This window comes from Jaculus jaculus, chromosome 2 (assembly GCF_020740685.1).
Source record: "Jaculus jaculus isolate mJacJac1 chromosome 2, mJacJac1.mat.Y.cur, whole genome shotgun sequence".
Taxonomy (NCBI): domain Eukaryota; kingdom Metazoa; phylum Chordata; class Mammalia; order Rodentia; family Dipodidae; genus Jaculus; species Jaculus jaculus.
The window spans coordinates 26254720-26266271 of NC_059103.1; the positions used below are offsets into that span (position 1 = coordinate 26254720).

Genomic DNA, 11552 nt, shown 5'->3' on the forward strand with positions numbered 1-11552 from the left:
AAACTTAATAAATTAATCCAGAATCTCAAAATGAGTTACTAGCTGAATGCAGGCACAATCTGAGGGAAGGGAAAAGAGATTAAAAAAAAAAAAGTTGTGCAAAAAGTTACACTAATGGAATCTGAGGTATATCACAACTGCTAAGTTGTGTGTACAAACATGTGATCACATCCAGGATAAATACAATATCCTGAACATAAGCAAAGCTTTCAGAGCTGACGGGTACCCCCATCCATGAGAGGCCCAGAGGGATGAAGTGATTTGTCTGAGGTTTTGCAGATAATGAGTGGCTATCCCAGGCTGCAGAGGTTGGGCAGAAGACCCACTTCTCGACAATATGTATGCAGTGAGAAGCCATAATGGCCAATAGTCACAACTTCTGGAATACATCCTCTGAGCAAGGCACTTTACTCTACGCTGGTAACCTCTTCTCCTTCTCCCACTGAGCTGTTTCCTCAGAGCTTTCTTAGATGGTTTCCTTATCCTCCTTAGACAGATTTAATGGCAGGGGCCCAGGATTTGGGATGTGTTCGAAGCTTTATGGCTCACAAATGTCAAGAGCTGGGATCCACACTCAGTCCTGAATCTGGGCACTTTCTTCAGGACTGATTTTTTACTCTCAGGATTCATGGGGCCCCATCTTTCCCTGGCTGTCCTTTAAAGTGGGGATTTTTGTCCTCTGCCCAAAAGTCCCAGTTGCATAAAGAACCAGTATCTGAACAGCCAAAAGAAACAATGTCATTCCCAAGACTCTCCAGCCACATTCAGAGGAAGAGGACTTGCAACAGTAAATTAGTTGCCTCTTGTTCTTGAAAATCAACTTTTAATTATATCAAATGCAAACTATCTACCAAATTATTATAACAGCTTCCTTTGTTTTATGCTAGCCACGGGTTCTGGACCGTGAACCTAAAACCAAGATCAAAAGTGAAACATGAGTGGATGGGAAGGAAGTAGTAAGCCTGGTGACTCTGTAAATTAACTCTTTTAGGTTATCTAGAAGTATTATTACAAAATACCATTTATGTAAGGTTTCATTCTAATTTAAAGAAAACCTCCCATGTGTTAAGTGCTAGCCTATGTTTTCAAGTTAAAAATGCACTGGAGCTGGACGTGGGCCTTTAATCCTAGCACGTGGGAGACAGAGGTAGGAGGATCACTGTGACTTTGACACCAGTCTGAAACGATGTAGTGAATTGCAGGTCAGCCTGGGCTACAGCAAGAACCTATCTCAAAAAAAAAAAAAAAAAAAAGTACTGATACTCCGAGAGGAAATAATATAGAGCACTACAGCGAGAACCTATCTCAAAAAAAGTACTGATACTTTGAGGGGAAATAATATAGAGTAGCAGAGTCATGGCAATGTATTTTGGATTTACCAGATAAACTGCAGTTTATGCTGCTCTACAAATATTAGTTCCCAGGCAAAATGAGGCAATGCTATGTTACTATTTGTTTGGAAACTTCTTTTATTAAAAAATATTTTAAATATTAATGCTATTTTCCATACAGGAGTGATAATACTCAGTGAAGCATAGTGTTACTCGATATGGTGAGCTTAGGCTTTTAACAATTCGTCTAGTTCCTGGCGCCCTCCAGTCTCAACACACCCTGGTAACAAAATGCAAACGTCCTTTTAAAAAAATAGAGAGTCCCTTGCACAGCTGTATGAGCAGAGTGGGTTGGAGCAAGGAAAAGCACTCTTTGCTGAATGACTAGAGCTTTCACGTTTCACCTAGAATGATCGGTTCTTAGAGAACTGGGACAAACTCTCCCAGGCTCCGCAAAGGGAGGGAGATAAAACAAGAAAAGCTTGTCATTCATTCACAAGCAGCTATGGACAAAGCCAGCAGCAGAGTACAGTGGCAAGAAATCCGAGAGAGAGAGAGGAAGGGAGAGAGTAAAGTGCACAGATACTGTCAAAAATATATTATTTTTGATCCTATGAAAATTAAGAGAGCTAGATTGCTGACCTTTTAATACATTTGGTTTCCATGGAACATACAATCACCATCGGACATTAAAAAAAAGACTAGTTTGCTTTCTTTAAAGAAAAAAAAATGTTTGAAGTTATCTACAGGAATCTTGGGAACGAAAAACGCAATTCAAGGATAACATTCTGCAGCTCTTTGGATATTGAATGGTTTCACCTTGGATCAGTCCACATGGGAATTGGGTGAGGAGGCGTGGAGGCGGGGAGGGGGGGCGTTAATGCACTGATTCCAATGGGAATCTCTCCCATCTATTCTCTCCTTTCCTGGCTCTCCTCTCCCTGTGTGCCAGCGTTTTCCAGTCCCCCCTCTTCTCCCCCAGTGGCATGAGACCGGGAAATCATGAAGAGTTTCTCCTTGTTTGTAAACTGCCTTTGCCCTAGTGGTAACTGCTGGGTCCCAGCTGGCTCTGGGCTGAGCCTGTCCGGGGAGCTCTGCTCCTGGGCTGATGCGGTGATATCCGCACAGTCTTGTCTTTGACTGGCTACAGTGTCCAGGTCCAGGACAGACTCCACCGAAGTGCCCGCCTCCCGCAGAGGGGTGTAGCCCTTATTGCTGATGGATGGCTCATCCGATGGCGATGGCGAGCTCCGCGAGTCCCGTCGAGCGTGGGACGAGTCCTCCTGTCCGGGTGGGGAGGATGATGGAAAGGACGACGAGGAGGAGGAGGAGGTGGCGACCACGTCCGGCGGGCTGGAGGGCGGGGGCTCCGGTGACAGTGGGGCTCGATAGTCCGGGAGCACGCTGGTGCTGCGACGTCGCCAGGTGGCGTACCTGCCGGTCCTGGGCAGTCTGCCACCCTGGCCCCTTGCTGCGCGCGTGCGTGTCGCCGCTGCGCCTTCCTCGGGTTCCTCCGCTTCCACGTCTCGGGGCTGCCAGCGCGCGCCACCCTCGTGCCCGCGAAGGTCGGTCAAGCTCAGGTCGAGCTGTACCCTGGAGGGGAAGATGTCCCTGGAACCGCGTCTACCAACTGGCCTGTGCCAACTGCAGCTCGCGCCCTCCGGATCACGGTCCCCGTCGTGGTCCCCGGGCAAAGGCAGCAGCGCAAAGGCGCTCAGCGAGGAGGAGCCCACGAGGGAACTGGCAGTGCTTTGACGTCCCCAGCTCTCGGCCGGGCTGCAGGGCCCGGGGCTGCTGCCGCCACTGGTGACGGCGGTGGTGGCCGTGGCCCGGTGACGACGACGGCCAGCCTCGCGCTCGCGGTAGATGCTGTACACCGCTTCGGCCAGGCTCGGGGGCTCCCGCGGGCAGCGCGGAGACGAGGCCAAGTCTGGAGGGGACGCGGAGGTGCCCCGGCGTCCCGCGCCACCCGCGCCCAGCGCCACCACCGGATGGGGCCAGGAACCCCTGGCCAAGAACGCCGCCGCCGCCGCCGCTGCCCCGAAGGCGTCCCCGGGAGCCGAACAGCCGCCGGGTTTCAGTTCCAGTCCCCGCGACTGCACGTAGCCGCTCAGGAAGCCGTTGAGTGGCGTCGCCCCGGGGGGCGCCGAGGCCGGCGGCGGTGCGGCCGACGGGGATGACGATGTAGCCGCTGCCGCCGCGGCCGCCGCCGCGGCCGCCGCCGCCAGGTCTTTGGCTCGGAGGCTGTGCACGTCGATCACGGTGGAGTAGAGGTCCCGCAGGTTGATGATCTTGGTCTTCTTGTCCCGGTTCTCGTGGAGCACCGCGTTGGCGCAGATAAAGAGGAAGATCCCGATGCCCATGATGAGGGGTCCGAAGACCTTGAGCTTGTCTGAGTGCAGGTAGCCCGAGAAGACGCGGAAAAAGAAGCCCACCGAGGCGGGCGAGGGCGAGGACGACGCGGCTGCAGACTGCGCCGGAGGGGGCCCCAGAGGCACGCCGCCCACGGAGCTGGAGTTGACACCCCCTGGGGACGCCAAGTGGACCCTGGACGGGTTCCGGCTGACTTGGGTGCTGCTGTTGGTGGTGGTCGCGACGCGGTGGCCACTGCTCGGGGCCAGCAGCTGTTTGGGCCCCTCCTTGTTGGCCGTGTTGGCCTTGGGCCAGTAGCCCACCACCGCCATGGCGATGCCCACCAGCAGCACCAGAATCCCGCAGAGGGCGACGAACCCAGAGATGGAGCACAACTTCAGCTTGCCTTTCACCACCACCACGTCGTTCTTGCGCCTCTTCTTGGCCTTCCGCTTGCGCTTAGGAACCTGGCTGGATGGCCTGAGGGGATCCTGCTTTCTGGCGGAAATCCTCAGTAGGCCCCCAGTGGCGATCATGGCGAACCGGTGGAGTGCTGTGCGCGCTAGTCGCTGGGGGAAGGGGGGCTGTGGTGGAAGCTGGAACCAGGAGGGGACACCCCAGCTGCTAGGTCACCTCCTCCTGCAACAGAGCAGAGAGAGACCATCAGAGTGCAGGCTCCACTGCCACCTCACACACACCGTCATTGGCCAGACCTCACTGTAGGTGGGACCCCATCCCCCACCCCAAGGCCCTTACCCACTAATCCAAGTGCTGTGTACACAGACAAAGGTGGATACATGTTGGGGAAGGCAAAGAGGTGAGAGAAAGTTCCCAGCCCCTTTCCACCCTTTTGCCCGCCCCCCTCCAGTTCCATTTCCCCACAGGCTCCATGGGTCTTCTCCAGCACTGTCCATTTCAAACCTTCTTGGCTGGCAGCCCACTGTGATATTGGGGCCATTAATGTCAAAGTGTGGACAGTCAAGAAGTGGTTGAAGACTTTCCTACAAAGAGCCAAAGAAGTTGCTTTCCTTCCTACTGGAATGGGAAAGTTATCCAAGGGAGAGACTGCAGGAGTGTCAGCTGTCAAGGGAGGAAAGAATGTGCCCGTGTAGGCCGAGTCACTGAACAGTCATGAAAGTTTCTGCTGTAGAAAAACAGAGAAATTCATTTCACTGGATGAAAATGAAAGGGCATATACTGGCAGGAAGGTGGCCTATTCATTTGACCAGTGGGGTTCATTCCAGAGAAAAACACCAGAACTGCTTTAAGATGGACAATGAACTCCATTCACAAGTTGCCTATCTTTATTTTCTGTTCCTTACAGCAAAAGGCAAACAGATCCCCTCTGCCAGCCTTCTCATCCCCACTCTGCAACATCTGGACAGCTTCTTGGGGTGGATATTTAGTTTTAGGTAACTGTTATGTAACTGAGCTCTTCCTTCTGGCCTCCCTCTTTTCCCCAGAGGAACTCCCTTTAAAGATATCCTGTGCTGGATTTCACCAGAGAATCTGAGAAGTCTCCTGGAATCTCCCTAAGAAAGGTCTTTATCTCATGTGGGAAAATTGCAACTTATAAAAGAAAAAGAAAAAGAAAGAAAGAGAGAAAGAAAGGAAGAAAAGAAATGGCTATAAGAGCATTCTGACCCTTTATTAACGTGCCAACTATTGAATCCCAGTATTCAAATGAGTTTGCAATTAGTTAGACAAAGCAATATAAGTAATGATGATTTATAGGATGGCATCTCCCCAGGTGAAGGCTATTTTCTTTCTGCTTTTTCCAGGAGATCACTTTTGGGAAAAGGTGGGGGAGGTAACAATGACCTAGCCTCGGGAAGTCTATTTGGTTGTCAGTGGCACAGTCTAAGCAGGTACAGTCACAGATGCTTATCTGTGGTCATCTGTCAGCTGTTAAAATTCCAGTCCTGCTGGATCCTCAGAGTAAAGCATCCTCTGTTTCATTGGTTGTGTTCCTTCCTGTAACAGAGATGCTAAAATTAAGGGCATTGCATGGATCTGGAAGATGTAGCTAGCTATCACTGGAAGGCCTTTGGGCATGAATGATATCCTTCCTAAGATAATTCATGGTTTAGAATAAATTACCCTTTGAAAATGCAGGCTTACTTAGGTAAGAATTTCGCTTTTAATTGGTGCTTGGGTGAAGAGCTTTGTTCCCGGATTCCTCTCATTATTTCAGCAACGCAGGCAGGAGCTTTTCTCCATGTAGGCAAGCGAATGGCAGTCAGCTCTTTACACTGTTTGCAAATCCCTATCTCCTTGGAACTTAGTTGGGGTCTGATAAAGAGTAACACCAGGTGGGTTAGGGAGTGGTCAATACAGAGACCACACCCAGCAACCTTTTAAATTTTGGTTTAAAAAGGTGCTTTCCCAGTGACTTATAGACATTGTACATAAATAAAGAAGTAGGGGAGGAGAAGAGAGAGACGGCTTACTGTCCATCCCCCTTTAATAACTACATTTACTACGTGGCTACTGTGATAAATGAACCCTGGGCTCCAGCATCTCTAACTCTCTAGAGGTCTGGATTATGTTCAGAATACTTTAAGGACTAGACGTTTTAGAAGCAAAGCCAGGTTCAGTCTGCAAGGTTGCTCTCTCAAGAGAGAAAAAGGGCTAAGGTTGTGTTGGACATTGACCAGTACTGTGTGTGTGTGTGGGGGGGGGGGCGATGGCCGAAAGAACACCCCTTTTGTATTCCTCCTCAGCAAGGCAACTTTGGACCCAGCAGAATGTAAGGCTGGAATGGATTTCAGCAATCGATCTTTAACATCAGTTTAATCGCTAGTAATTAGCTCCCTAGTTTATTGTGCCTTCGGCTCTCATTGAAAGCTGAACTCCTTTTCAACATGGAATACTGACATGGGTCAGGTGCCACGGAAGAGCTGCCTTGGAGGCTTGCCTTTAGACGTAAGGGAAGAATTCAAAGTTAGCAGTGGAGGTCGGCTGCCTTCGCTACTGACTGCCTGGCTGGCGCGGGTCCTGTCGCGTTTAAGGAATGGAGGATGGGGAAGCAAAGGAGGGATGTCTAAAAATACAACTGCTTCCAAGAAAGACATTCAAGTTCTCCGCTCATGATGGATCGAGCTCCTCTGGGCGCCATAGGCTCAGAGCCCCCAGGCTGCGCGCCATGCTGTGCCAGGGATCCAGCGCAGGTCCTCGACCCCCGACCCCTGGCCCGCAGGGCCGCGCGTCCTGTGCCCTTGCTTTGGTCTGGAGTCACATGAGAGCAGCAACCCCAGGAGGGAGGGCAGGAGGGGAGCGAGGTGACGGCAATTTCCAACTCGCTTTTTTTTTTTTCCGGGGTGGGGGGAGTGAGCTCAGCCCTAGTAGCCTGTCCAGCAGAACACCTGGTCTCGAACCCCTCGCTAAGGGGCAGTGGGACTTGGAGGGGACCGGAAGGTTGGGGAGGGGCGCTCGGGGACCGGGGACTGACAGAATTGCTCAAGATGGCAGCACTCTAAGCAAACAATATCTCTCACTTACCCTGGGAGACTGGGGCAGCTTGGGGACGGCGACCAGGCGCTCGGGTGACACAAAGGAACCATGGAGAAACTTTTCAGCCCGAGCTGACGGCGGAGCGCAGGGACAGCGCCTCGGGGCCCTGGGCGCTAGCGCAGCTCAGCATCCCACTTGCGGCGATCGCCCGCCAGGGACGCGCAGACCCCTCCGGCGATGTGGCGGGAGCCATTTCCAAGAGTTTCCAAGAAGTGTCAGGTCCTCCGCTACCTGGAGCTGCCTGGGAGCACTGCTCCCCCGGGGCGCTCCTCCTGCTCCTCCTCCTCCTTCTGCTCCGGCTCGCGGCGTCCGTCCCCTCCCGGCTGCGCTCTCAGGCCAAGCCCCGGCCGCGGGCTCCCGGCCTTGCGCCTCTTTTGTGTGGCTGCGGCGCGCCGGGCTCCGCCGGGTGGAGTAGAGCCCGCGGCGGCGGCGGTGGCGGCGGCGGCAGCTCCGGGTGGCCGGACCCGCGGCTGTTGCTAAGAAACCGGAGCCATGACACAGGGATATTGCGGCAGGATGGCAGTCGGTACCCTGCCCGACTCCGCTCTCAGGGGCGCACCCGCCCCCCGCCCCGCCTCCTCCCGGCGCCCCCCTCCTCCTCCTTCTCCTCCGGCCTCCCCGTCCCCCCTCTCTGTCCAGTCCGCCGCCTGTCCCTTCGCAAGCACAGTGTTCTCGCCCCCGCCAGCCAAGAGGGGCGCCAGGGGAGGCGGCGGAGACACCTGCGTCCCTGCACTTGGAGCTAAGTTGGGGCGCGATCGCGCAGGGCAGGGCAAGGGGCACCCCGAGGGCATCCGCTCGCTGGTTCTTTTCCTCCCAACTAACTACCTGTCTGAGCAACTGGCTGGAGAGGTCTCAAAGGAAAGCCAGTCCCTCCCTATGGGGTCCCCTCCATCAGCCTCCGAGGGAAGCTCTTCTGAGAGCCCCCGAGATAGTGTCCCACGTCCTTGTTGCTCGCCCTTCCTCTACTCTCTCCTTTTTTGTCACCTCTACTATTCCACGCGACACAACTCGGCTGGCTTTCCCCTTCCCCCTCGAGAGTTTGCAGTGTGGACGCCCCGCGAACACAGTAAGTTGTCCCCGCCCCCGCCAGACACAAACACACACACACCCGCGAACTCCCGGCCCCGCGGAGCCGAGCGGTCCTAGCAGAGCTGGGCGCACCGTGGAAGTCCGGGAAGCCTCTGAGCTGGGTTTGTGACTCTCCTTATCAGACTACAGAGCGTGCCCCCCCCACCGTCCCCCCACCGCACCCACCCGCCCCACGCAGGCAGCTGGGGCTCATCTGAGATCAGCTCAGAGGTGGAGTGGCTTTCTTTTGCAACCCCTGGTGCTCCTAATCCCGCGTTGTAATCAGCAGGCCTTCAAAGGAAAACTAATTCTCCAGGAATCAGGGTTAGTTAGCATCAAGGGCGGGGGTGGGGGTTGCTTTGCTTGTCCAAACTGCCTATGTCATTTGCAAAGGAGAAACACACACACACACACACACACACACACACACACACACACACAGAGAGAGAGAGAGAGAGAGAGAGAGAGAGAGAGAGAGAGAGAGGTTCCTAGCCTATCTATAGTAAAACTCTATAGTAAGAATGATAAGGAAAAGAGAATTTTCAAGTGGAATTTCCCCATGGAGCATTGAGAAATGTTGAGTATTTCAATTACTTTTTGAAATAATAAAGCAGCAGAATTCAGAACAGAGTTAACAAAAGGGCACGTCGGGCAGATGCTATCTGAGATTTGGGATCAAAGAACTATTTTGGTGGTGGACTTCATGGGTGTTGTTTGCCATTTAGGGGTTCACAGAACCAATACAAGATGACAATGGTGCCCACAAGTCCAGCCCCAAGGTTTTTTTTTTTTTTTTTTTTTTTTGACACAGCATCCCTTTAAGTATAAACCTAAAACACACTTTTCAAAAACAATAAAGAGACAAAATTGACAAGATCAATGATAGCAGTGCAGATAATAAACTGAGGTGGGACTGGATGAGGGCTGGGCAAATGGGAGGGGATCAAAGAGAAATGCACCTTAAAGGCATCCTTCAACTGCATATTTGAAAAGAGGCTTCTCAATTATGACCAGCATTCAGAACCCACCTCCTTCCTTCCTTCTATTTCTGCTCAGCTCCAGAGTATTAGGAAACAAGTCATAATAGAGGAAAAATTTCAGCGCCACACTGGAATGTTTCCTTTTAGGGAAATCACAGTAAAGACGAAGTAACCAGGTCTACTTGTTTTCTGCAGTCTTTTGGCTCAGAATTTTCAGTTTTCTCAAATCTTGATACTGATCTGATGTTCTGTACAAAGATTGGGCCTGCAGCCTTATTTTATTACAGAGCTGGCTGCCAAGGGCAAAGATGAGCCCCCACCCTCTGTTTTCTGGGCAACAGAAACAGGAATATAGAACTTCTCTGGGACTCTAGGTGGATTAAGCAGTTAATGGTTTCAAATTTCTCCATAAATCATAGTGCTTATTGGCACAGTGAAAACTCATTTGAGAGATCTGTACAAGAAAAAATATATATATATTTTTAGACAAATGGGCCTTGTGACACAGCTTTTTCTTATGTGGATGACTATAGTACAGTTCGTGGTTTATATCCAAAGGCTTCCTTCCAAACTCAGTTACTTTGGCATTTTGAACCATTCTACCCAACAATAATGCTATCACGTCCAGTCATTTTCTTTGCTTCTGACTTGGTATCAGAGGAAATCAAAGAGATCCGTCTGTTTTCAGTGGAGGCTCGTATTCCCTCTATCATTGCTATCACCGTATTCCTGGGGCTTTTCAAGTTGTGTGGGCTGGGCTAGTTTTGAAGGAATAGTGATACTCTTGTCCCTTCTAGGATTCTTTTCCTTGTCATTTCACTGACCACGACAGCTGGGACGATTTCCGAGATTGCAGGACACCACTTCTCTCCTGCTGAGGACTGAGGCCAGTGTCTCACCAATGTCTCCTCATCTCAGCTGATTGCAACATTCTGAACTCAGAGACCCACAGAAAGGCTTTAGGCCCCTCATCCTCAGAATTGTGCCCACGGGGAACAATCTGCCCAAGCCAGACATCTCTATGGCTCCCATCTCTGCATGCTTATTGCTCCCATTGAATGCTCAGATGAAGGAAAGAGCATACATTGAGTTCTAGAACCTGACTGTCCCCTCCACCAAATGATTAATTTAGTAAAGTAGCTAAGCCCTTAATATCGCCTCCCTCAGTCTTCCCATCCCCAGTGAGCATAGTGCCCCCATCCATAATGGGGACAATGGTACTCATATCTACCTTGGAGCCTGGTCAGGATGAGTTTAGCTGGTATAAGCCTATGCTTTGCATATTGTAAACACTCTTTGAACTTGGCTAAGTCTTAGAATCTCCCAGCTCAACACCCTCAACATTCTCCTTTCCATTCACATTTGCCAGGAACTGTATGGGATCTCCACGAGTGAACTGCCTCATAGAAATAGGTTTCAGGATGAGCCACACGATTGAAAGATTCCTGCCCACATAACCCACATCCAAAACCACTCTGGAAAACCTGATCTGCAGAGTGAAAACACTTTCTTGGTTGCCTTTTCTTTGCTCATTTTATGGTTAACCTGCTCCTCTTAAGTTCAGTTTACTTAAGCATCCAGATTTCAAACCCATGTCGCCCTTCAGTCAAGTGAGAAATAGCGCTAAAAGGGCATACTTCAGATTGAATTTTTGAGGACTTCATAGGAAGCTCTCTCAAACCAGGGATACAGAGTTGGCTCAGCAGTTAAGGCACTTGCCTGCAATGTCTAATGATCCAGGTTTGATTCCCCCAGTATCCACATAAAGCCAGATGCACACAGCAGTGCATGCATTTGGAGTTCATCTGCATCAGGTAGAGGTCCTGGTGCACCCATTCTCTCTCTCCCCTCCTCTTTCTATTTCTCTTCTTGCCAATAAATAAATAAATAAATAAAGATTTTTTTTTTTTACCATTGCATGGCATAGCTCTACAAGGGACAAAAAAATATCATCACCCCAGTTTGGGAACAGGACATATTGTATCTCACTCCACTCTACGCTTCCTTCTCTATGCCCCTGCCAATAGGAAATAAAATGACCAGAAAATCAAGCATGGTGAAAGGCAACAGCACAGGAACACCTATCAAGTGTTAATAGGATTAATGAATAGAAATACTGCCCAGAATATACTTCTAAGTAGCTATTATTTTTCCTGAAATTTAAGTTTAACTGGAAATCCTACACTATATTTACCATCCAGTGTATCTTGGTAGAATCACCTTTTTTTTAAATAATCTGTGTAGATGACAAAAGATTTCTCAGGGAACAGAACACACAGGAAAAGAAAACACCATGCTAAGCCTGATG

The 11552-nt window shown here is 50.7% G+C and overlaps 1 protein-coding gene across 1 annotated transcript; it reads right to left on the minus strand.

The window, feature by feature from the left end:
• Nucleotides 1-1276: 1276 nt before the first annotated feature.
• Tmem200c (transmembrane protein 200C) lies at nucleotides 1277-7562 on the minus strand. The gene is made up of 2 exons (XM_004662596.2): nucleotides 7185-7562; nucleotides 1277-4322 (listed from the first exon to the last, which is right to left on the minus strand). The coding sequence occupies exon 2, from the start codon at nucleotides 4217-4219 to the stop codon at nucleotides 2243-2245; it is 1977 nt and encodes a 658-aa protein (XP_004662653.2). The 5' UTR covers nucleotides 4220-4322; nucleotides 7185-7562; the 3' UTR covers nucleotides 1277-2242.
• Between the last annotated feature and the right edge of the window lie 3990 nt (nucleotides 7563-11552).